The sequence below is a fragment of the Bos javanicus genome, chromosome 27 (assembly GCF_032452875.1).
Source record: "Bos javanicus breed banteng chromosome 27, ARS-OSU_banteng_1.0, whole genome shotgun sequence".
Classification (NCBI taxonomy): domain Eukaryota; kingdom Metazoa; phylum Chordata; class Mammalia; order Artiodactyla; family Bovidae; genus Bos; species Bos javanicus.
The window spans coordinates 34,218,709-34,245,108 of record NC_083894.1 but is presented as its reverse complement, the minus strand read 5'-3'; the positions used below and the strand labels follow the sequence as shown (position 1 = coordinate 34,245,108).

Below are 26,400 nucleotides of genomic sequence, written 5' to 3'. Positions count from 1 at the left end.
CTGAAGTGAGTTAACATGCAGCACATTACTCATATGAAAAATATATTGGTGCTTTAAAATAACATCAAGATATCAAGAAGGATCATTACTTAAGTTTAAGGATGCTGATTGTACCATAATTTCTATATTTCTAATGGGATAAATTCCCTGTCACCAGTCTTACTATTAATGCATCAAAGTTCAACATCTTAAAATTGGGAAAGGGTATGTCAAAGCTGTATATTGTCACCCTGCTATTTAACTTATATGCAGAGTACATCATGGGAAAGTTTGGGCCGGGTGAAACACAAGCTGAAATCAAGACTGCTGGGAAAAACATCAATAACCTCAGATATGCAAATGACACCCCCATTATGGCAGAAAGCAAAGAGGAACTAAATAGCCTCTTCATGAAGGTAAAAGAGGAGAGTGAAAAAGCTGGCTTAAAACTCAACATTCAAAAAACTAAGATCATGGCATATGGTCCCATCACTTCATGGCAAATAGATGGTGAAACAATGGAAACAGTGACAGACTTTATTTTCCTGGGCTCCAAAATCACTGTGAATGGTGATTGCAGCCATGAAATTAAAAGATGCTTGCTTCTTGGAAGAAAAGCTATGACAAACCTACACAACATATTAAAAAGAAGAGACATTACTTTGCCTACAAATGTCTGTATAGTCAAAGTTATGGTTTTTCCAGTGGTCATGTATGGATGTGAGAGTTGGACTATAAAGAAAGCTGAGCACCGAAGAATTGATGCTTTTGAATTGTGGTGTTGAAGACTCTTGTGAGTCCTTTGGACTGCAAGGAGATACAACCAGTCCATCCGAAAGGAGACCAGTCTGCTTCTCCTCCCACCTTTAATCTTTCCCAGTATCAAGGTCTTTTCAAATGAGTCAGTTCTTCGCATCAGGTGGTCAAAGTATTGGAGTTTCAGCTTCAGCATCAGTCCTTCCAATGAACATTTAGGACTGATCTCCTTTAGGATGGACTGGTTGGATCTCCTTGCAGTCCAAGGGACTCTCAAGAGTCTTCTCCAACACCACAGTTTAAAAACATCAATTCTTCGGCACGCAGGTTTCTTTACAGCCCAACTCTCACATCCATATATGACCACTGGAAAAACCATAGCCTTGACTAGACAGACCTTTGTTGGCAAAACAAAGGTTGGTCATAACTTTTCTAGGTTGGTCATAACTTTCCTTCCAAGGGGTAAGTGTCTTTTTATTTCATGACTGCAGTCACCATCTGCAGTGATTTTGGAGACCCAAAAAATAAAGTCTGTCACTATTTCCACTGTTTCCCCATCTATTTGCCATGAAGTGATGGGACCAGATGCCATGATCTTAGTTTTCTGAATGTTGAGCCTTAAGCCAACTTTTTCACTCTCCTCTTTCACTGTCATCAAGAGGCTCTTTAGTTCTTCTTCGCTTTCTGCCATAAGGGTGGTGTCATCTGACTATCTGACGTTATTGATATTTGTCCCAGCAATCTTGATTCCAGCTTGTGCATCATCCAGCCCAGTGTTTCTCACAATGTACTCTGGATATAAGTTAAGTAAGCAGGGTGACAATATACAGCCTTGACGTACTCCTTTCCCAATTTGGAACCAGTCCATTGTTCCATGTCCAGTTCTAACTGTTGATTCCTGACCTGCATACAGATTTCTTAAGAGGCAGGTCAGGCGGTCTGGATTCCTATCTCTTTCAGAGTTTTCCACAGTTTATTGTGATCCCCATGGTCAAAGGCTTTGGCATAGTCAATAAAGCAGAAGTAGATGTTTTTCTGGAATTCTCTTGCTTTTTCAATGACCCAACGGATGTTGGCAATTTGATCTCTAGTTCTTCTGCCTTTTCTAAATCCAGCTTGAACATCTGGATGTTCACCATTCATGTACTGTTGAAGCCTGGCTTGGACAATTTTGAGCATTACTTCACTAGTGTGTGAGATGAGTGCAATTGTGTGGTAGTTTGTGCATTCTTTGACATTGCCTTTCTTTGGGCTTGGAATGAAAACTGACCTTTTCCAGTCCTGTGACCACTGCTGAGTTTTCCAAATCAATGTCATATATATTAACAAATTGAAGAGTAAAAAAAATAGTCATTTGAACCAACACAGAAAAAGCTTTTGACAACATTTACCATGCATTTATGGCAAAAAATTCTCAACAAAATGGGTATAAATGAACATTTTGTTCAGTGGCTAAGGTACATTTTAGTTAATTTAGTACATTTATTTTGTGGCCCCATGGCCTGTAGCCCACGAGGGTCCTCTGTCAATGGGATATCCCAGACAAGAATACTGGAGTGGGTTGCCATTTCCTTTTCCAGGGGATCTTCCCAGGGATGGATGGAACCCATGTCCAGGGATAAAACCCATAATCCTGCATTGGCAGGCAGATTCTTTACCACTGAGCCACCAGGGAAGCCCTATAAAAGAACATACGGAACATAATAAAGGTCGTATAAGACAAACCTGCAGCACCTAACATCATACCTCGGAATGAAAAACTGGCAGCATTTCCTCTAAGACTAGGAACACGTCAAGGATGCTCACTATATTCTCACCACTATATTCAACATAGTGTTGGCAGTCCTAGCCATAGCATTCGAACTGGAAAAAGAAGTAAAAGGAATCCAAAGGATGGAAAAGGATGAAGCAAAACTCACTGTTTGCAGATGACATGATACTATGTATAGGAAATCCTAAAGATGCCACAAAAAACTGTTAGAACTCATCAATGAATTCTGTAAAGTTTCAGGATACAAAATTAATATAATTAGTTGTGCTTCTATACACTAATAAATTTTACCAGAAAGAGAAGTGAAGACAATTTCGGGCTTCCTGGTGACTCAGTGGTAAAGAATCTGACTGCCAGTGTAGTAGGTACAGGCTCAATCCCTAGTCCGGGAATCCCACATTCCATGGAGCAACCAAGCCCATATGCCACAACTATTAAGCCTGTGCTCTAGAGCCGAGGAGCTGCAACTACTGAAGCTAGTGTGCCCTAGAGGTCATGACACCACAACGCGGAGCCTGTGCACCACAGCTAGAGAGGAGCCCCTGCTCGCCACAATTAGAGAAAAGTGTACACAGCAATGAAGACCCAGCACAGCCAAAAATAAATAAATAAAATCATTTTTAAAAAGAACAATCATTTTTTTAAAAACTACTTAAACTTCTTTATAAAAACACAATCTTATTTACAATCACATCAAAAAAAATTAAAAGACTCAGGAATAAATCTAACCAACATATAAAAGACCTATATTCAGAAAACTAGTAAAACACTGATGAAAGATACTAAAGAGAACACAAACAGAGGGAAAGACATATGTGTTCACATATTAGGAGAATTATTATGTTAAAATCTCATACAATCTATAGATTCAATGTAATCCTTTATCAAAATATCAACAGCATTTTTCACCAAATTTGAACAAAGAATACTATAATTTTAATGGATCCTCAAATAGGCTAGGCAATTCTGAGGAAAAGAACAAAGCTGGAAATATTTCATTCTTTGATATCAAACTATACTACAAAGCTATATTAATTAAAACAGTGCTGTACTGGTACAAAAAACATACACATAGATCCATGGAACAGAATAGACAGCCCAGAAATAAATCCAAGTTTATTTGGTTGATAATCTATGATAAAAGAAGTATGAACACACAAGGGGTAAAAGATAGCCTCTTCAATAAATTGTGGTGGGAAAACTAGACAGCCACATTCTTGAAACTGGACAATTCTCCATAACATATTCAAAAAAACCTCAAAGGGGATTAAGGAATTAAATTTAAGTCCTAAAACCTTAAAATCCTAGAAGAAAAGATAGGCAGTATAATCTTTGATATCAGTCTTGGCAGTATTTTTTATCATCTGTCTTCCCAGGCAATGGAAATAAAAGTAAAAATTAAACAAATGGGACTACATGAAACCAAACTGTTCTGCACAGTGAAGGAAGATATCAACTAAATGAAAAAGCAACCTAATGAGTGGAAGAATATATTTGCAAATGATATATCTGATAATAGATTAATATCTAAAATATATAAAGAACTCATACAACTCAACACTAAAAAATCATATAAGGCATGCATGCTCAGTCATGTCTGACTCTTTGAGACCCCATGGACTGTAGCTCGCCAGGGTCCTCTGTCCATGGAATTTCCCAAGCAAGAATACTGGAGTGGGTTGCCATTTCCTACTCCAGGGGATCATCACACCCCGGGATCAAACCCATGTCTCCTGTGTCTGATTTTAAAATGAACGGAAGACCTGAAAAGACATTTTTCCAAAGACATATAGATAGCCAAGAAATACATGAAAAGATGCTCAGTATCACTAATTATCAAGGAAGTGCAAATCAAAAGCACAATGAGATATCACTTCACACTTGTGAGAATGACTAGTATCAAAAAGTCTACAAATAACACATTGATATATAGATTTACTTTTATCTCTAAACATTTCAAGAGGTTGTTTGTGGGACTTGACAAATGTTTGCCAAAGGTAATCATTTAATTCATGGCAAAATTGGCTATTTAACTGGAAGAAAATAAAATTTTACTTATTTTTTGTTATATAAATATTAGACTAAAATGCATTGAAAACTCATTTATAAAACACAATAATATTTATTATTTAACAAAAATTTGCAGACTAAACTTTAGGGCTGGAGGAGATCTTCATCAAATAGGAAATCCAGAAGTAAAAATAAGATTAGCAAACTTGGCCCTAAAAACATTAAAGATTTTATGGAGCAAAAAAAAAATTTAAATATCTTAGAAAAATTACAGACATGGAAAAAGTATTTTTGATATACATAAACAATGGATTAGTATCTAAACATTCAATAAACCCTTACAAATTACAATGAACTAGTTAAATAACATGAAAAGGCAATCTCAGAAGGACAGATCCAAATGATTAACAAACATGAAAAGATGCTCAAATCTACTAGTCTTTGGAGAAAGGAAATTAAAAAACATTTCAATTTTATATCCATCAGACTGTCAAAATAATGAAAAGAAAAATAACCCACCAGTAACAGATGTAGGGAAAAGATTAATCTTACATATGCAAAAAGAAATATCACCATGCCAAATTCAAAATATGTACATGCAGATTTATTGAAAGACATGATGATCATAATTGCTAGTAAATTTTATATGGATACAATGATTAAGTATACACTTACAATTGATTGTTAGAAAACTAACATTTAAAATAATGTAGAAAATTCATTAGGATAAAATACTCTACCAAGTACTCTACCAAGCCTTTGATCAAAACTTATTATAATAATATAAACTTCCCAAGGCAAATCCCTTCTTTTTATGTAGTGATTAAGATTACTGACTCTGGAGTTACTAAGTGTAGGTCCAAAACCTAGACATCAAAATCCTGAGTTGGTTTAACCTCTTGAAATGTCAATCTCATCAGTAAATGTTGATAAGCATAGAAATAAATTTTAGTAATCTTCTTTTATTGTCTGATAACCAGAAAGAGAGTATGAGGGCTGAATGAGTGCATAAAAAATAACCAAAGTGTGAACAGTCAAAAATGAACAATTCCCTAAATTAAGCTACAACAATATCACAAATCTTTGATTTCTAAGAAAACTGAAACATTATTCTTACATGAATAGATATGCAATATCATGAGGCCTCAGGGTAAGATAGGAATTTTTCCATTCTAAAAATCTATGCAATAATTCTTCTGCCTCACCAGCTGTAGAGATCTTATTTTTATCAGACCACAGTTCCAAAGATGACAGCACGATAGAAATTTTTAATTGGGCAAACATCTAAAAAGAGAGAGATAAATGCATGAAAAATTAATTTTTATGTATTAAATTACATTTATAATTAAATTAATTCCATCTTTGATAAATTCACACTCAATTTATATGGACAACTTAATTCTTCAAAAGCACCACATCAAGTTAATGTGAATTACAATTTCAAACTTAGTATGAATTTTCCTGACTAGTATGAAAAGGAAAATACTTACCGAATTTACAAGGCCAATAATTTCGATGATTTTATTTGTTACTATCATGCTATCAGAGCCCAGGTAATCAAACTGAAAAACATAATTAATTTAAAATTTTAATATGATTTATTATATAATATGTTTGAGATTTACTCTCCATCTACTCTCTCAGGTTGAAGCTCCTTTGGGGTTAGAACACTTCAAAATAAGACAGCAACAAAAAATGAATATAAACTGAACCACTCACATACTGTAGTATATAAAATCATATAGCCACTCTGGGTGATAGTTTGGCAACTTGTTTCAAAGCGGGTAATAGACCTAGCAATTGCACTCATGGGCATTTATCCTAAAGAAATAAAAACTGATGCTCACAAAAACCCATGCATGTGTGGAAACAACTCATATGTCCTTCAATGGTCAAAGGGTTAAACAAACCAGTACATTCATAACATGCTACTCAGTAAAAATGCTACTTAGTTATAAAAAGAAAAAAAGAGACATTACTGAACTGTTGATATATGGAACATCTTGGGTAAACCTAAAAAAAATTATGCTAAGTATAAACAAATCTCAAAGGATATATACTCCATGGTAACATTTATGCAGTGTTCCTGAAATCACAGAGGGAGAAGTTGATTAGTGATTACCAAAGGTCAAGAAGTAGGGAAGTGGGGAAAGATGGGAATGACTCCAGAGGGATAACATAAGAAAGCTTTCTGATGATAGTGCTCTTGAGTGTCTCCATTCCAAGCGGTGGTAGTTAGGAAAGGCTACATATGTGAAACTACCACACAAAACCACACATATACACACAAATTAGTATAACTACTGAAGTCTGAATTAAGCTCTGAAAAATGCACACTATCCCTTGGATATTCCACAGGACCCTCAAGATAAGCATATTCAAAACTACACTGACCATCCTCCCTCAAAAATATGCTCCCCCTCAGATTCCCACTTCTTCATTATCTATTCTTCTATTATCATTTATGACCTCCCACATTTATTATACTACATGTTCTATGACAGCAAAACTTTTTCTGTTTTGTTCACTACTCTATTCCCAATAAATAAAACAGTAACTGGAGATGTAGGTGACGCTTAATAAAGTTATCCAAAAAATGAATAAATCAAATCAATTTACAAGTTCTTCTAACTGAAGCTCAGTAACTTAAAATTGGCCTTTCCCATCTATTGATTTATAAAAGTTTATCTTGATTACTGCAACAGTCTCTTAAATGCTTTATCTTTCTTCAATCTTTTCACCAGCATTCCTGCCCCTACACTGTTTACAAACATGATTCTAAAATGAAAATATCAACATGTCATTTCTCTGATTAAAATCATTCATTGACTGTACCTTTAGGATAAAATCCAAGTATCATATCAGTTCTTCGTTTCTTTCCCTTTCCCCTGTTCAGCCTTGTGTATTAATCATCCTAAACTTCTTTCAGTTATCTGAACAGAACAGTCTTATGTGCCCTTGCAAAGAAAGGTTTCACAATAGGTCTTCCTTGGCCCTACCCTCCTCCCACTGCCAAACTAACCAAATCAGAACACAACCTCCAATAATCTCCTTTGTCAGGGTTTTTTATTTTTTTCTCAGTTTTTCACTTTTACAGGTTAGTGAAAAGTGAAACTGTTAGTCGCTCAGTCATGTGCGAGTCTTTGTGACCCCAGGGACTGTAGCCCACCAGGCTTCTCTGTCCATGGGATTCTCCAGGAAAGAATACTGGAGCGGGTAGCCATTCTCCTCCAGAGTATCTTTCGAGCCCAGGGATCTAGCCCAGGTCTCCTGTATCTCTTGCACTGCAGGCAGATTCTTTACGATCTGAGCCACGAGGTTCTCACGCTCCAATTCCCCTGCCCTAATCATCCAAAGGCAAGGTACGAAATACCTTTAAACAACCTTGATTCTCCAGAACCCACTGCAACTTTCCAAACTAGCCGATCCTAAACCTGTTTACCTTGCCTTGCTATTTCTTCCTATAGGAACCATAATAAAGGTTCCTGCCATGTTTTCCTATGGCTCCTTCTGTCTCTTGACCTACTCTTGGTGATTCCCCACGTGGCATGATGTGGTACACCCTTTCCTCTTGGGAACTGCGAAACAAAGTGTCTTTCCAATAGTAATCATCTCCCCATCTGTTGGCATCAGCATGCCTAAATAATAATAAAACCTACATTTTCAAACACCTCCTTACATGCTCTTATAGTATCCCGGGTTACAGTTGTGTCTTTATGTCTTTATCCAGTAATGCACTGTTGTTGTTGTTTTTTTTAATTATGACAGTATGATAACACATTTACAGGAGATTTGGGAAATACAGAACAAGGTTACATATAGTTCCACTATGTATTACAATTATTTTTTAAGTAGGTAAATTAAGATTCTTAGTTGGACTTTCAATATCAGATTCTCAAAAATTAATGGAATGAATACACAGAGAAGTAGAAGGATATAGTAAACCTGAAGAGCACTATGAGCCAATTCAATATAATTAAGATTTATACAATTTTCACACAACAGTAGGATAAAAATTCTATTCAAGTTCCCATAGATGATAAACTAGGAGACACTGGAATATATCCAGGGACATAAGTGAAGTGGAAGTCATTCAGTCGTGTCCCACTCTTTGCGATCCCATGGCCTATACAGTCCATGGAATTCTCCAGGCCAGAATACTAGAATGGGTAGCCTTTCCCTTCTCCAGGGTCCAGGGACATAAAACAAGGTATAAAAGTTTCACGGTATAAAGGTGCTGAAATCATACAGAGTCTGTTCTCTTATCACTGTGGAATTATATTAGAAATAAATATCAAAATATATTTGAAAATAACCCACATATTTTCAAGTGCAATGTGGCATTTACCAACAGAGTTCTTTGACTTAGCCACTGAAAACTTCAATAAAGTTAGAAGACTGAAAAAAACAGAGGGTGACTGCAAAGAAGAAAGGATTTCGGTGAGAAATTAATACCAAAATGAGAAATTAATACCCAAGATGCTTTTAAAAATCCCATGTATGTGGTAATTAAAAGCCCACTTTTCAATGATGGATATATCTAAAAAGCCCTAAAGAAGGAAAATCAGAAAATATCTGCAACAGAATAAAAATGAAGAGAATTTACCAGAACTTGTTGCATGCAGCTGAAGCTTCTCAGTGCAATTAAATACAATGTGGAGTCTTGAATAATGTGTGAAAACAAATAATGAACACTAGCATAAAATTTTGTGAAATGTGAACAAAATCTGCACTTCAGTTAGTAATACAGTATCACATGTTAATTTCCTGGATTTTTTTTAACAACATAATATATCTTTAAATTCTCAGAATTGGATTAAAAGTTTCAAGCCTGATTCGAATTTTTTTTAAAAAATCACTAAGATAATAAATTTTCTAGAATTTTAGCAGTAATACTAGATGCCAAAATACATGGAACTATATCAAAGTTTTGACTGAACATAAATTAGAAATCTAGCATTTTATTCATACTGAGTCAAACAAGTGGAATCAAAATGTCATAAATATTTTAGATAGGCAAAATTCATAAATTTTCCAAAATATATATTATACACACTAAGAAAGAAAGGAAAGAAAGGGAAGTCACTCAGTCGTGTCCAACTCTATGCGACCCCATGGACTGTAGCCCACCAGGCACCTCCGTCCATGGGATTTTCCAGGCAAGAGTACTGGAGTGGGTTGCCATTGCCTTCTCCAGGGGATCTTCCCCATCCAGGAATCGAACCCGGGTCTCCTGCATCGTAGGCAGACACTTTACCATCTGAGCTACCAGGGAAGTTTATACACACTATTTATACATACACACACACACACACACACACACAAGGCTTGAGAAAGAACAACAACATCAAAAAAGAGACAGAGAAATCAAAACACACAAACTAAATGAAATGAGAAGACCGAATACGAAATAGAAAAAGTAAAACGTCATCATATAATCTAGTTGTTTTCAGACATGGCTGCTCATTAGAAACACATCTGGAGCTCTGGAAAACAAAAGCGGTACTTGGCAATTGCATTTGTTTTTTAATTCTAAGAAAATTCTGATATACATTTAATTTTTAAAAAGTGATTACAGGATTTTCTATTAAATGGTAGTTTTAGTGCTACTTAGAGCTTCCCTGGTGGCTCAGAGGTTAAAGCATCTTCCTGTAATGCGGAAGACCAGGGTTTGATCCCTGGGTAGGAAACATTCCCCTGGAGAAGGAAATGGCAACCCACTCCAGTATTCTTGCCTGGAGAATCACATGGACGGAGGAGCCTGGTGGCTATAGTCCACGGGGTCGCAAAGAGTCAGACACGACTGAGCGACTTCACTTTCACTTTAATGATACAGGATTCTATTATTTTCTGTTGACAAACCATGATACAATCTCATTAAAACAAATAATCATTATATAATCAAAAGAGTAAAATATGTTTATCAGTTTCACAATCAATAGGCAAACAAAACATAAAAGATAATTGTAATTTCGAGTCATAATTGAAACATGATGAACCTAAGAGTATAAAATAATTACGTACTAATTGGGGGATTAAGTAGAGTGATATGCTAAGTGGAAGACCACACATGCACATGTTTTCATCCACCCAGTGACTCTATGTCATTTGGTTCAGTTGAATTCAGTTCAGTCGCTCAGTCATGTCTGACTATTTGCTACCCCATGAACCACAGCACGCCAGGCCTCCCTGTCCATCACCAACACCTGGAGTTCACCCAAACCCATATCCATTGAGTCGGTGATGCCACCCAACCATCTCATCCTCTGTCGTCCCCTTCTCCTCCTGCCCTCAACCTTTCCCAGCATCAGGGTCTTTTCAAACAAGTCAGGTCTTCGCATCAGGTGGCCAAAGTATTGGAGTTTCAGCCTCAACATCAGTCCTACCAATGAACACCCAGGACTGATCTTTAGGATGGACTGGTAGGATCTCCTTGCAGTCCAAGGGACTCTCAAGAGTCTTCTCTGACAACACAGTTCAAAAGCATCAGTTCTTCGGTGCTCAGCATTCTTTATAGTCCAACTCTCACATCCATACACAACTACTGAAAAAAACGACAGCCTTGACTAGATGGACTTTTGTTGACAAAGTAATGTCTCTGCTTTTTAATATGCTGTCTAGGTTGGTCATAACTTTGCTTCCAAGAAGTAAGTGTCTTTTAATTTCATGGCTGCAATCACCATCTGCAGTGATTTTGGAGCCCGAAAAATAAAGTCAGCCACTGTTTCCACTGTTTCCCATCAATTTGCCATGAAGTGATAGGACTGGAGGCCATGATCTTAGTTTTCTGAATCTTCAGCTTTAAACCAACTTTTTCACTCCCCTCTTTCATTTTCATCAAGAGGCTCTTTAGTTCTTCTTCACTTTCTGCCATAAAGGTGGTGTCATCTGCATATCTGAGGTTATTGATATTTCTCCCGGCAATCTTGATTCCAGCTAGTGCTTCCTCCAGCCCAGTGTTTCTCATGATGTACTCTGCATATAAGTTAAATAAGCAGGGTGACAATATACAGTCTTGACTTAAGTATTCCTTTTCCTATTTGGAACCAGTCTGTTGTTCCATGTCCAGTTCTAACTTGCTTCCTGACTTGGATACAGGTTTCTCAAGAGGCAGGTCAGGTAGTCTGGTATTCCCATCTCTTTCAGAATTTTCCACGGTTTACTGTGATCCATACAGTCAAAGGCTTTGGCATAGTCAATAAAGCAGAAATGTTTTTCTGGAACTCTCTTATTGTTTCCATTATCCAGCAGATGTTGGCAATTTTATTTCTGGTTGCCAGTATTCTGAACGCCGAAGAATTAATGCTTTTGAACTGTGGTGTTGGAGAAGACTCTTGAGACTCCCTTGGACTGCAAGAAGATTGAACCAGTCCATTCTGAAGGAGATCAGCCCTGGGATTTCTTTGGAAGGAATGATGCTAAAACTGAAACTCCAGTACTTTGGCCACCTCATGCAAAGAGTTGACTCATTGGAAAAGACTCTGATGCTGGGAGGGATTGGGGGCAGAAGGAGAAGGGGACGACAGAGGATGAGATGGCTGGATGGCATCACTGACTCAATGGACGTGAGTCTGAGTGAACTCTGGGAGTTGGTGATGGACAGGGAGGCCTGGCATGCCGACATTCATGGGGTCGCAGAGTCAGACACGACTGAGAGCCTTCACTTTCACTTTCACTTTCCTCTGCCTTTTCTAAAACCAGTTTGAACATCTGGAAGTTCATGGTTCATGTAATGCTGAAGCCTGGCTTGGAGAATTTTGAGTATTACTTTACTATCGTGTGAGATGAGTGCAATTGTGTGGTAGTTTGAGCATTCTTTGGCATTGCCTTTCTTTGGGATTGGAATGAAAACTGACCTTTTCCAGTCCTGTGGCCACTGCTGAGTTTTCCAAATTTGCTGGCCTATTGAGTGCAGCACTTTCACAGCATCATGTTTCAGGATTTGAAATAGCTCAACTGGAATTGCATCACCTCCACTAGCTTTTTTGTAGTGATGCTTTCTAAGGCCCACTTGACTTCACATTCCAGGATGTCTGGCTCTAGGTCAGTGATCACACCATCGTGATTCTCTGGGTCATTAAGATCTTTTTTGTACAGTTCTTCTGTGTATTCTTGACACTTCTTCTTAATATCTTCTGCTTCTGTTAGGTACATACCATTTCTGTCCTTTATCAAGCCCATCTTTACATGAATTGTTCCCTTGCTATCTCTAATTCTCTTGAAGAGATCTCTAGTCTTTCCCATTCTATTGTTTTCCTCTATTTCTTTGCATTGATCGCTGAGGAAGGCTTTCTTATCTCTCCTTGCTGTTCTTTGGAACTCTGCATTCAAATGGGTATATCTTTCCTTTTCTCCTTTGCTTTTCACTTCCCTTTTTCACAGCTATTTGTAAGGCCTCCTCAGACAGCCATTTTGCTTTTTTGCATTTATTTTTCTTGGGGATGGTCTTGATTCCTGTCTCCTGTACAATGTCACGAACCTCTGCCCATAGTTCATCAGGCACTCTGTCTGTCAGATCTAGTCCCTTAAATCTATTTCTCACTTCCACTGTACAATCATAAGAGATTTGACTTAGGTCATACCTGAATGGTCTAGTGGTTTTCTCCACTTTCTTCAATTTCAGTCTGAATTTGACAATAAGGAGTTCATGATCTGAGCCACAGTCAGCTCCTGGTCTTGTTTTTGCTGACTGTATAGAGCTTCTCCATCTTTGGCTGCAAAGAATATAATCAGTCTGATTTCAGTGTTGACCATCTGTTGATGTCCATGTGTAGAGTCTTCTCTTGTGTTGTTGGAAGAGGGTGTTTGCTATGACCCACACATGCTCTTGGCAGAACTCTATTAGCCTTTGCTCTGCTTCATTCTGTACTCCAAGGTCAAATTTGCCTGCTGCTCCATGTGACTCTTGACTTCCTACTTTTGAATTCCAGTCCCCTATAATGAAAAGGACATCTTTTCTGGGTGTTAGTTCTAGAAGATCTTGTAGGTCTTTATAAAACCATTCAACTTCAGCTAATTCAGCATTATTGGTTGGGACATAGACTTGGATTCCTGTAATATTGAATGGTTTGCCTTGCAAACGAACAGAGATCATCCTGTCGTTTTTGAGACTGCATCCAAGTACTGCATTTCGGACTCTTTTGTTGACCATGATGGCTACTCCATTTCTTCGAAGGGATTCCTGCCCTCAGTAGTAGATATAATGGTCATCTGAGTTAAATTCACCCATTCCAGTCCGTCTTAGTTCACTGATTCCTAGCATGTCAATGTTCACTCTTGCCATCTCCTGTTTGACCACTTCCAATTTGCCTTGATTCATGGACCTAACGTTCCAGGTTCCTATGCAATATTGCTCTTTACGGCATCATTTGGTTCACTTTTACATTTAACGTAAATTATCAGTATGTATAATCCTATACTGTTTTCTTAATTATTTGAGGTTTATTTTCTGTAGGTCTCTCCTTCTCTTGTGTTTCCTGCCTAGAGAAGTTCCTTTAACATTTGTTGTAACGTTGGTTTCATGGTGAGGAATTCTATTAAACTTTGCTTGTCTGGAAAGCTTTTGATTTCTCCATCAAATCTGAACAAGAGTCTTGCTGGGTAGAGTATTCTTGGTTGTAGGTTTTTTCCTTTTATCACTTCAAATATATTGTGCCACTCCTTGCTTGTAGAAAAAGCCAGATTTCTGTTGAGAAATCAGCTGATAACTTTATGGGAGTTCCCTTGTATGTTATTTGTCCTTTTTCCCTTGTTTCATATTTTATCTTTGTCTTTAATTTTTGTCATTTTGATTACTATGAGTCTCAGTGTGTTCTTCCTTGGGTTTATCTTTTCTGGGACTCTTTGTGCTTCTTGGACTTGGTTGACTATATCCTTTCCCATGTTACGGAAATTTTCAGCTATTATTCTTCAAATATTTAATCAGGTCCTTTCTCTCTTCTCCTTCCAGAACCCCTGTAATGTGACTGCTCATGGGTTTCATGTTGTCCCAAGCATCTCATAGGCTGTCTTCACTTTTTTCATTATTTTTTCTGTATTCTTTTCTGCAGCAGTGATTTCCACCATTCTGTTCTCCAGGTCACTTATCCATTCCTCTGCCTCAGTTATTCTGCTATTGATTCTTCATCTCTAGTATACTGTTATCTCTGTTCATTTGTTCTTTAGTTCTTCTAGGCCTTTGGTAAACATTTTTTGCATCATCATTCTTTTTCCAAGACCCTGGATCATCTTCACTATCACCATTCTGAATCCTTTTTCTGGAAGGTTGCCTATCTCCACTTCATTTACTTGTTTTTCTGGAGTTTTTTCTTGTCCCTTCATCTGAAACATAACGTTCTGCTTTTTCATTCTGAGTAACTTCTGTAATGTGGCTTTTGTTCTAGCCATTGTAGGAGTGTGGTTCTTCTTGCTTTTTCTGTCTTCCTTCTGGTAGATGAGGCCAAGAGCCTTGTGTAAGCTTCCTGATGGGAGGGACTGGCAGTGAGAGAAACTGGGTCTTGTTCTGGTGGGCAGGGCCATGCTCATTAAATCTTTAATCCAATTATTTGCTGATGGGTGGAATTGTGCTCCCTCTCTGTTAGTTGCCTGGCTTGTGGCAACCCAGCCCTGGGGTCTATGAACTCTGTGTGGGGTTAATGGCAACCTCCAAAAGGACTTACGCCAAGAGGAGTTTTCCAGGACTGCTGCCAGTGCCATCATCCGTGCGGAAGCCACTGTTGACCCACACCTCCACAGGAAGACCCTCCAACACTAGCAGGTAGGTCTGATTCAGTCTCCTGTGGGGTCACTGCTCCTTTCCCTTGGGTCTTGGTAAATGGAAGATTTTGTTTGTGCCTTCCAAGAGTTGAGTCTCTGTTTCCCTCAGTCCTGTAGAAATCCTATAATCAAGTCCTGCCGCCTTCAAAGTCAGGTTCTGTGGGGATTCCCAGTCCCTTTGCCAGATCTCCTAGCTGGGAAACCTGACGTGAGGCTCAGAATCATCACAACAGTGAAGAAGGAGAACTTCTTTGGTATTACTGTTCTCCAGATTGTGGGTGGCCTAGCTGGCAGATAATAGGATTTTATTTTATCATGTTTGCACCTCTCCTAGTGCCTCATTGTGGCTTCTTGTCTTTGGACATGGGGTGTCTTTTTTTTGGACATGGGGTTCCAGCATCATCCTGTCAATGGCTGTTCAACACCTCGTTATGATTTAGGTGCTCTTGCAGGAAGAGATGGGTGCATGTTCTTTTATTCCACCATCTTGAACTGGAAAATTTGCACTGTGCTTTTATTGTACCATAGACTGCCTCAATCTGGCACTGAATTCACTAGGCTACAATTATGGATTTAAAATTTGTGAAGAGACTGAAGATATCACTATTCTTCTCTACATGCCCAATATCTGGTAACACAGATGTCATATTTAGCTCAATATTTGTCTTATTAAAGAATATATAAATATTTGTAAAAACATAGAAAAGTGATGCTTAATCAGCATTTTATAACCGGCAAATCTGGCAATTTGGACAAGAAGCTTTTAAAACAACATAATCCTGAAACAAGAATTGATGCTTTTGAATTGTGGTGTCGGAGAAGACTCTTGAGAGTCCCTTGGACTGTGAGGAGATCCAACCAGTCCATCCTAAAGGAGATCAGTCCTGGGTGTTCAGGGAAAGGACTGATGCTGAAGCTGAAACTCCAATACTTTGGCCACCTGATGCAAAGAGCTGACTCACTGTTAAAGACCCTGATGCTAGGAAAGATTGAGGGCAGGAGGAGAAGGGGACAACAGAGGCTGAGATGGCTGGATGGCATCACCAACTCGATGGACATGGGTTTGAGTGGACTCCAGGATTTGGTAATGGACAGGGGGGCCTGGTGTGCTGCGGTTCATGGGGTCGCAAAGAGTTGGACACGACTGAGTGACTGAACTTAACTGAATCCTGAAACAAAATAATTTTCATAAACCAAAATATTCCCTGGAAATTTAGTCATCTTTACCAGAAATATCTCAACTTTCTCCTAATGTTCCTTTTGCTCTTTTCCCTAATACTCATTTAATAAGTATTTTAATATCCTTCCCTAAATCTCTCCTGTCTCAAACTCTCAACTCACTTCCTGACAAGCCCTACAATCCTACAAATAGAATTGGAAATCAATAAAACTCACATTCTCTGTGATTTTCCACAGATATGATGATCAAATATTTCAGAAAAAAATCTAGAGAATATGTTTTATCCCTGTTTTCTGAAATCTTTGAAGTATGGGAGAAACAAAGCAAGATTTTACTGAAAACAAACTGAGTTATCACCTCAAGAGTCTGAAGTTCAGACATCCTCAAATTGTTTTTGGGAATAAGTAATCCAGAGGAGCATTTAGACTACACTTAATCAGCTGCATGAATAAAACCATTAAAAAATCTTGATACTTTAATGTAAGCTGCTGCTGCTCCTAAGTCGCTTCAGTCGCGTCCGACTCTGTGTGACCCCATAGACAGCAGCCCACCAGGCTTACCATAAATGGTTATACCATCATTATTTCTGTGCCAATAAATATCTTATTAGCCAAACATTTTCTAGACTACATGCTGCTCTTCAAGTACCCTAAAACAAGAATTAAAGCTTAAAGAATTTCACTTAAAAATATCACCATTAAAAATTTTGTGGATTGAGAGAGACTCTAAAGTTGTGAACTATCAGAAAAATAATAATAAAACCATTTTGTTATGCAGGTTTGTTACATAAAGATTTCAAATAAAATATTTCTGATAGAACTAGTGCGATTTTGAATATTTGGTTCTTCACTGTTCTCTGGGAGTGACATGGAAGTAAGAAGACTGGAATATTTAAGTTCCTTTCTAGCTAGGGATAATCATACATTCATATCAAATATTCAAGTGCAAAGAAAAAGTAAAACACATACCAAAGCTTTGTCTACCACGATATGCATTTCTAGATAAAGAGGAATTAAATCAGTTGAAACAGTTGATTCTGGCTAGAAAAAAGAACAACAATATTTAAAGACTTGAAAACTTTCACAACTTGTTTATTCTAAACTTTTAGAATATTTACACCTTTATTTAATCATAGTTGAAATATATACATACATATACGCTTAAATTATAAGACGATGTTTTGATATACTTATGCAATGTGAAATAACTGCCACAATCATGCTAATTAACATATCAACTCTCATATAGTTACCATTTTCTTTTTTCTTGTATGTGTGTGTGTGTGTGGTAAGAGCACATAAGATCAACCCTCTCAGAAAATTTAAATTTTACAATACAATATTGCTTACTACAGTTATGTTACTGTTTATTAAATTTCCAGAACTTACTCATTTGCATACATCAAACTTTATACCATTTAACCAACATTTCCCTGTTTCTGTTGGTCTGCAGCCTCTGACAAATACCACTGCACTGTGTCTATGAGTTTGACTATTGTAGATTCCACATAAAAGTGAGATGTAGTATTTGTCTTTCTGTGTCTGGCTTATTTTACTAACGTAATGTCCTCAGTTCAGTTCAGTCGTTCAGTCTTGTCTGACCCTTTGCTACCCCACGCGTTGCAGCATGCCAGGCTTCCCTGTCCCATGACCAACTCCCGGAGCTTGCTCAAATTCATGTCCATTGCATCAGTGATGCCATCCAACTATCTCACCTTCTGTTGTCCCCTTCTCCTGCCTTCAATCTTTTCCAGCATCAGGGTCTTTTCCAATGAGTCCGCTCTTTACATCAGGTGGCCAAAGTATTGGAGTTTCAGCTTCAAAACCAGTCCTACCAATGAATGTTCAGGATTGATTGCCTTTTAGGATTGACTGGTTTGATCTCCTTGCTGTCCAAGGGCTCTCAAGAGTCTTCTCCAACACCACGGTTCAAAGCATCTATTCTTCAGCACTCAGCTTTCTTTATGATCCAACTCTCACAACCAAACAAGACTACTGGAAAAACCATAGCTTTGACTAGATGGATTTTGTCGGCAAAGTAATGTCTCTACTTTTTAATATGCTGCCTAGGTTGGTCATAACTTTTCTTCCAAGGAGCGTCTTTTAATTTCACAGATGCAGTGATTTTGGAGCCCAAGAAAATAAAGTCTTTCACTGTTTCCATTGTTTCCCCATCCATTTGCCATGAAGTGATGGGACTGGATGCAATGATCTTCGTTTTTTCAGTGTTGAGTTTTAACGTCTTCAAGATTCATCCATATTGCCAAAAATGGCAGCACTTTCTTCTTAAGGCTGAATAACATTCCACTATATTGATAAATGTACATAACAATTTATTTAATCATTACTTATCCAGATACTCAGATTGGTTCATATTTTTGCTACTGCAAATAATGCTTCAGTGAACACAGGCGTGCATATATGTTTTCAAGTTAGTGCATTTATCTTCTACTAAGAAGAATTATGATTTCAGGTCTTATATTCAAGTCTTTAATCCATTTTGAGTTTATTTTGTGTATTGTATAAAAGTTATCCATTCATTCTTTTGTATGTCACTGTCCAGTTTTCCTAATACCATTTATTGAAAAGCCTGTCCTTTCTCCATCATATATTTTTGGTTCTTCTGTCATAAATTTATTAACCATATATATTTGGGTTTATGTCTGTCTGTTGGGTTTATTTATAGTCTGTTACACTGATCTGGATATATCTTTTCATGTCATTATAATATTATTTTAATAAATATAGCTTTGTAATATACTCTGAAATCAGAGAGTTTGAAGACTCCAGCTTTGTTTCCTTTCTCAAGATTGCTTTGTTATTTGGTGATTGTAGTTCCATACAAACTTAAGGATTATTTTCCTGTTTCTTTGAAAAATACCATGGGAATTTTATAGGGATTGCACTGAATATGTAGATTGCTTTGGGTAGTATGGAAATTTTAACAACCTTGATTCTCCCAATCCATGAGCATGGAATATCTTTCCATTTGTTTGTGTCTTCTTCAATTTCTTTCATCTATATCTTGTAATTTTCAATATAGAGTTCTTTCACTTCCTTGGTTAAATTTATTCCTAGGTATTATATTCTTTTTGATGCATTGTAAATGGGTGTTTATTTCTACTTTTGACAGTTTATTAGTGGTGTATAGAAACACAACAGATTTCTGTACATTTGTTTTGTATCCTGCAAGTTTACTGAATTTGTTTATTAGTTTCAACAGTCTTTCTGTTATGGAGGCCTCTTAGATAATCATCAAGGCTGCAGCCTGAGAGGCAGACTTCTAATTACATGCACATCTATTGGCTAAGTGTAATGTTTCCCAGACACTTCAGAGGGTGAGTGCTATCTTTGAGTGCTCCATCTGCCCTAGTTTTTAAAAGTATTACCCCAGTTTTTGAAGCTGCCCTCCAGGGAATGCTCCTTGATTGCCTGGCTCTGGTGGCTAGGGGGCTTGCATTTCTGAGACACAAAGGACTGCAACTATTGAAGAGATGGCTCTTGGCAAGCTGCAAATCCCAGAGCACTGTGTAGATAACATACTGAGGAAGGCTTCAGGTTTAGCACACATCCAGTGCAAATGACAGAGCTTCTCTCAAGGAATGCAGTCTGTGGACACCATCTTGGCACACTCCCTTTGCCTTGCTCCAGCTCTCCAATATCTCCCAGAAAAGAGCATATACACTTATTTGAAGCCCCAGGTTTTATGACTGCTGCTAAGGAAACACTGCTAGATATCCTGGAGAACAGTGCGTACACTTGCAATCCCACAGGACTATATACATGTGCATACTTTTGAAAGCAGCTGCCTGAGGATCTAGTTTCCAAACAACCAGAATCTAAGTACTAAGAATCTCCCCTTCAAGACACTAATATGCTACTTGGATAAGCACAAAGTTTTGAGAGATGACAAAGAGCTGGAGCAGGGTTGAACAACAAGTTTCACTCTTACACAAGGACACGCCAAGATTAGGAGAGGTGGTTTTTCATCTACTGTATAAAAACCAACACAGAAAGTCAAGCAAGATGAAAAAACAAAGGACTGTGTTCCAATTGGAAGAACAAGATAGAAAACTCATAAAAAAAAAACTCAGTGAAATGGAGACATGTAATTTACCTGATAAAGAGTTTAAAGTACTTGTCTTAAAGATGCTCACTGAACTGGAGAGATGAGTCAATGAATATAGTGAGAACTTTAACACAGAGAGAGAAAATATAAGAAACTATCAAAGAATAGTCACAGAACTGTTGAATACAATAACAAGTGAAAAATACAGTAGAAAGGGTCAACAGTGGAGTAGGTGAAGCGGAAGAAAAAAATTTAGTCAACCCAAAGAAAATGCAGTGGAACTCAAAAGAGAAACCAAAAGAAGAGAGAATTTAAAATAGGAAAGATAGCATAAGGGGCTACAAAATAATAAACTAACAAACATTTGCATTTACAGAAGTCCTAGAAGGAGAAGAAAAAGGGGTAGAAATTTTGTCTGTAGAGACAATGATTGAAAACTTCCCTAATATGGGTAAGAAAAAAGACATTTGGACTAGGGAAGCCCACTATCTTTTTGAAAAATGCAAAGATCCCCACTCCAAAGCCCATTATAATTTTAATGTCAAAAGTAAGAGCCGCAAGAGAAAATGTTTTACATACAAGGGAATCGCTATAAGACTATTAGCAATTTTTCAGCAAAAAACTCTGCAGGCCAGAAAAGAATAGCACAATATATTCAGGATGCTAGAAAAAAATTCTAACTATCTCTTCTTCAACTCTGAATGACAAAGCTTCGAAGTTTTACAGACAAATAAAAATAATAGAGTTCATCAATATTAAACCAGTGTGACAAGAAATTTTAAAGGGACTTATTTTAGTTGAAAAGAAAGTGTACTAATTAGTGATAAGAAAATAACTTTGGAACGATGAAGATAAAAAGGTAACATATCAAAACATTTGAGATACAATTAAAACAAAAGAAAAATTGTAATATAAATGCCTAACTTAACTTTATACCTGAAGAAACTAGAAAAACAGGAGCAAACGAAAACCAAATCTACCAAAAGGATAAAATATGAAATAGAAATTAGAGAACAGAGCTTTTATCAAGATGGAAGAGTAAATAGATCCTGAGCTCACCTCCTCCCACAACCACATCAAAATCACAACTATCTTCAGAATAACCATGCATGAAAAAGATTAGAACTTACCAGAAAGGATCTTCTACAACTAAAAATATCAAGAAGGAACCAAAGAGACAGGTAGGAGGAGCAAACTCGCAAAATAATGAAACTTACAGCAACCTACAAACTGGAAAATAATTATACTACACAGATTATCCCATGGGAATAAGAGTTCTTGAGCCCCATGTCAAGCTCCCTTGTCTGGGAAGCAGCACTAGAAATCCAGCACTGGGAAGATGAGCCCCTTCTAAGCATTTTGCTTTGAAGGCCAGTGGAGCTTAATTTCAGGATCTTCACAGGACTAGGGGATAAAGAGATGTCAGTCCCAACATCACACACAAAATCTTATGTGCACCAGGACCCAGGGCAAAAGAATATGACAGGTGCCTAAGCTAGACCCACCTACTGATCCTGGAGAGTCTCAATAAGCAGGGGACGGCTGCAGCTCGCACTGGTGATATAACCACTGATAGTAGGCATATTTGGAAACATTCAACCATGTGAACACTGCTACTAGTGGCTGCAATCTTGACACATTAGCATCAAGACCTACTTAAGACCTGGAATGCATATGACATCTCCTACAGAAGGCCAGTTCTCCAAAGTTGAGAAATGTAACTAACCTACCACATACATAAAAACACAAAGAGCAATTTAGGTTTAAAAAAAAAAAAAAGAAGCAAAAAAAATACATTCCAGTAGAAGGAACAAGATAAAATTTCAAAAGAACTAAGTGAAGTAGAAATAGACGACCCACCCAAAAAAGAGGGCAGAAGAATGACTATAATGTGACCAAAGAACTGAGGAGGACAATAGATGCACAGAGCAAGAAGTTAGAAGTTCTTAACAAAGAGGTAAAAAAAAAAAAAGAAAGAAAGAATGACCAGAGGTGAAGAATAACTGAATGTCCAAGGAGCAGTGGCTGCACGGGCTCAGGAGGGCCGAGGGGAGCCACTCCACGCTCAAGGTCAGGAGGGACGGCTGTGAGGAGATACCCTCGTCCAAGGTAAGGAGCAGCGGCTGTGCTTTGCTGGAGCACCGTGAAGAGATATCCCACGTCCAAGGTAAGAGAAAACCAAGTGAGACAATAAGTGTTGCAAGAGGGCATCAGAGGGCAGACACACTGAAACCATATCACACAGACCATTGCCTGGTCTAACTCAATGAAACTAAGCCATGCCCTGTGGGGCCATCCAAGACAGGAGGGTCATGGTGGAGAGGTCTGACAGAATGTGCTCCACTGGAGAAGGGAATGGCAAACCACTTCAGTATTCTTGCCTTGAGAAGCCCATGAACAGTATGAAAAGGCAAAATGATAGGATACTGAAAGAGGAACTCCCCAGGTTGGTAGGTGCCCAATATACTACTGGAGATGAGTGGAGAAATAACTCCAGAAAGAATGAAGGGATGGAGCCAAAGCAAAAACAATACCCAGGTATGGATGTGACTGGTGATAGAGGCAAGGTCCGATGCTGTAAAGAGCAATATTGCACAGGAACCTGGAATGTTAGGTCCATGAATCAAGGCAAATTGGAAGTGGTCAAACAGGAGATGGCAAGAGGGAACATCGACATTCTAGGAATCAGCGAACTAAAGTGGACTGGAATGGGTGAATTTAACTCAGATGACCATTATATCTACTACTGAGGGCAGGAATCCCTTAAGAGAAATGGAGTAGCCATCATGGTCAACAAAAGAGTCCAAAATGCAGTACTTGGATGCAATCTCAAAAACGACAGGATGATCTCTGTTCGTTTGCAAGGCAAACCATTCAATATCACAGGAATCCAAGTCTATGCCCCAACCAATAATGCTGAAGAAGCTGAAGTTGAACAATTCTATGAAGACCTACAAGACCTTCTAGAACTAACACCCAAAAAAGATGTCCTTTTCATTATAGGGGGCTGGAATGCAAAAGTAGGAAGTCAAGAGTTACATGGAGCAGCAGGCAAATTTGGCCTTGGAGTACAGAATGAAGCAGGGCAAAGGCTAATAGAGTTTTGCCAAGAGAACGCACTGGTCATAGCAAACACCCTCTTCCAACAACACAAGAGAAGACTCTACACATGGACATCCCAGATGGTAAACACTGAAATCAGACTGATTATATTCTTTGCAGCCAAAGATGGAGAAGCTCTATACAGTCAGCAAAAACAAGACCAGGAGCTGACTGTGGCTCAGACCATGAACTCCTTATTGCTAAATTCAGACTTAAATTGAAGAAATTAGGGTAAACCACTAGACCATTCAGGTATGACCTAAATCAAATCCCTTATAATTATACAGTGGAAGAGAGAAACAGATTTAAGGGACTAGATCTGATAGATAGAGTGCCTGATGAACTATGGACTGAGGTTCATTACATTGAACAGGGACAGGGATTAAGACCATCCCCATGGAAAAGAAATGCAAAAAGCAAAATGGCTGTCTGAGGAGGCCTTACAAATAGCTGTGAAAAGGAGAGAAGCAAAAAGCAAAGGAGAAAAGGAAAGATATAAGCATCTGAATGAAAAGTTCCAAAGAACAGCAAGGAGAGATAAGAAAGCCTTCCTCAGTGATCAATGCAAAGAAACAGAGGAAAACAACAGAATAGGAAAGACTAGAGATCTCTTCAAGAGAATTAGAGATACCAAGGGAACATTTCATGCAAAGATGGGCTCGATAAAGGACAGAAATGGTATGGACCTAACAAAAGCAGAAGATATTAAGAAGAGGTGGCAAGAATACACAGAAGAACTATACAAAAAGATCTTCATGACCCAGAGAAACAGGATGGTGTGATCACTCACCTAGAGCCAGACATCCTGGAATGTGAAGTCAAGTGGGCCTTAGGAAGCATCACTACGAACAAACCTAGTGGAGGTGATGGAATTCCAGTTGAGCTATTCCAAATCCTGAAAGAGAATGTTGTGAAAGTGCTGCACTTAATATGCCAGCAAATTTGGAAAACTCAGCAGTGGCCACAGGACTTGGAAAAGGTCAGTTTTCATTCCAATCCCAAAGAAAGGCAATGCCAAAGAATGCTCAAACTGCTGCACAATTGCACTCATCTCACACGCTAGTAAAGTAATGCTCAAAATTCTCCAAGCCAGGCTTCAGCAATACTGAACCGTGAACTTCCTGATGTTCAAGCTGGTTTTAGAAAAGGCAGAGGAACCAGAGATCAAATTGCCAACATCCACTGGATCATAGAAAAAGCAAGAGAGTTCCAGAAAAACATCTACTTCTGCTTTATTGACTATGCCAAAGCCTTTGACTGTGTGGATCACAATAAACTGTGGACAATTCTGAAAGAGATGGGAATACCAGACCACGTGACCTGCCTCTTGAGAAACCAATATGCAGGTCAGGAAGCAACAGTTAGTACCGACCATGGAACAACAGACTGGTTCCAAATAGGAAAAGGAGTATGTCAAGGCTGTATATTGTCACCCTGCTTATTTAATTTATATGTAGAGTATATCATCAGAAACGCTGGGCTGGAAGAAGCACAAGCTGGAATCAGGATTGCCAGGAGAAATATCAATAACCTCGGATATGCAGATGACACCACCCTTACTTATAGCAGAAAGTGAAGAGGAACTAAAAAGCCTCTTGATGAAATTGAAAGAGCAGAGTGAAAAAGTTGGCTTAAAGCTCAACATTCAGAAAATGAACATCATGGCATCTGGTCCCATCACTTCATGGGAAATAGATGGGGAAACAGTGGAAACAGTGTCAGACTTTATTTTGGGGGGCACCAAAATCACTGCAGATGGTGACTGCAGCCATAAAATTAAAATACACTCACTCCTTAGAAGGAAAGTTATGACCAACCTAGATAGCATATTCAAAAGCAGAGACATTACATTGCCAACAAAGGTCCATCTAGTCAAGGCTACGGTTTTTCCTGTGGTCATGTATGGATGTGAGAGTTGGACTGTGAAGAAAGCTGAGCTCTGAAGAATTGATGCTTTTGAACTGTGGTGCTGGAAAAGACTCTTGAGAGTCCCTTGGACTGCAAGGAGATCCAACCAGTCCGTTCTGAAGGACATCAGTCCTGGGTGTTCTTTGGAAGGACTGATGCTGAAGCTGAAACTCCAGTACTTTGGCCACCTTATGCGAAGAGTTGACTCATTGGAAAAGACCCTGATGCTGGGAGGGATTGGGGGCAGGAGGAGAAGGGGATGACAGAGGATGAGATGGCTGGATGGCATCACTGACTTGATGGACATGAGTTTGAGTCAACTCCAGGAGTTGGTGATGGACAGGGAGGCCTGGCGTGCTACAATTCATGGGGCTGCAAAGAGTCGGACACAACTGAGCATCTGAACTGAACTGAACTGATAGTAGATTAAATGATACAGAGGAATTGATCAGTGAGCTGGAAGAGAGTAGAGGAACTCACTGGTGATGACCAGAAAGAATAAGAGAATGAAAAGAAATGAAGACAGTTTAAAAGATCTCTGGGGCAATACCAAGAACACTAATATTCACATTATAGGGGTCCCAGAAGATCCCAGAGAGAAAAAGCCTGACAAATATTTGAAAAAATAATAGTTGAAAACTTCTGAAAGCTGAAGAGAAGTGAAGCACAGAGACTATCATACAGGATTAACCCAAAAAGGAACAAACCAAGACATATTATAATCAAAATGGAAAAAAATGAACATAAAGAGAAAACAGTAAAAGCAGCAAGAGGAAAAGAAAATCAACTAATATAAGAGCACTCCCTTAAGGCTATTAGCTGATTTTTCTGCAGAAACTCTCCAGGCCACGAAAAAATTGGCACCATATAT

General features: G+C 38.2%; 1 protein-coding gene and 1 non-coding gene across 7 annotated transcripts in view; both read right to left on the bottom strand.

Moving 5' to 3' along the window:
• LOC133240019 (disintegrin and metalloproteinase domain-containing protein 32-like) overlaps positions 1-26,400 on the bottom strand; it is a 173,773-nt gene that overhangs the window by 111,673 nt on the left and 35,700 nt on the right. For 5 of the 6 annotated variants that reach the window (XR_009734075.1, XM_061404539.1, XM_061404535.1 and 2 more), the window contains 3 exons: positions 17,420-17,491; positions 6,007-6,078; positions 5,634-5,800 (listed from right to left, as the gene is read on the bottom strand). Coding sequence is in view for 5 of the 6 variants with exons in the window: in XM_061404539.1 (XP_061260523.1) it covers positions 5,634-5,800; positions 6,007-6,078; positions 17,420-17,491 (311 nt within the window). In the remaining variant the exon portion in view is untranslated. The remainder of the gene's footprint in view (positions 1-5,633; positions 5,801-6,006; positions 6,079-17,419; positions 17,492-26,400) is intronic. The other variant, XM_061404536.1, reaches the window with a different exon arrangement.
• Positions 9,720-9,791, bottom strand: TRNAR-ACG (transfer RNA arginine (anticodon ACG)). The gene has a single exon. It is a non-coding gene; the product is annotated as a tRNA-Arg (tRNA).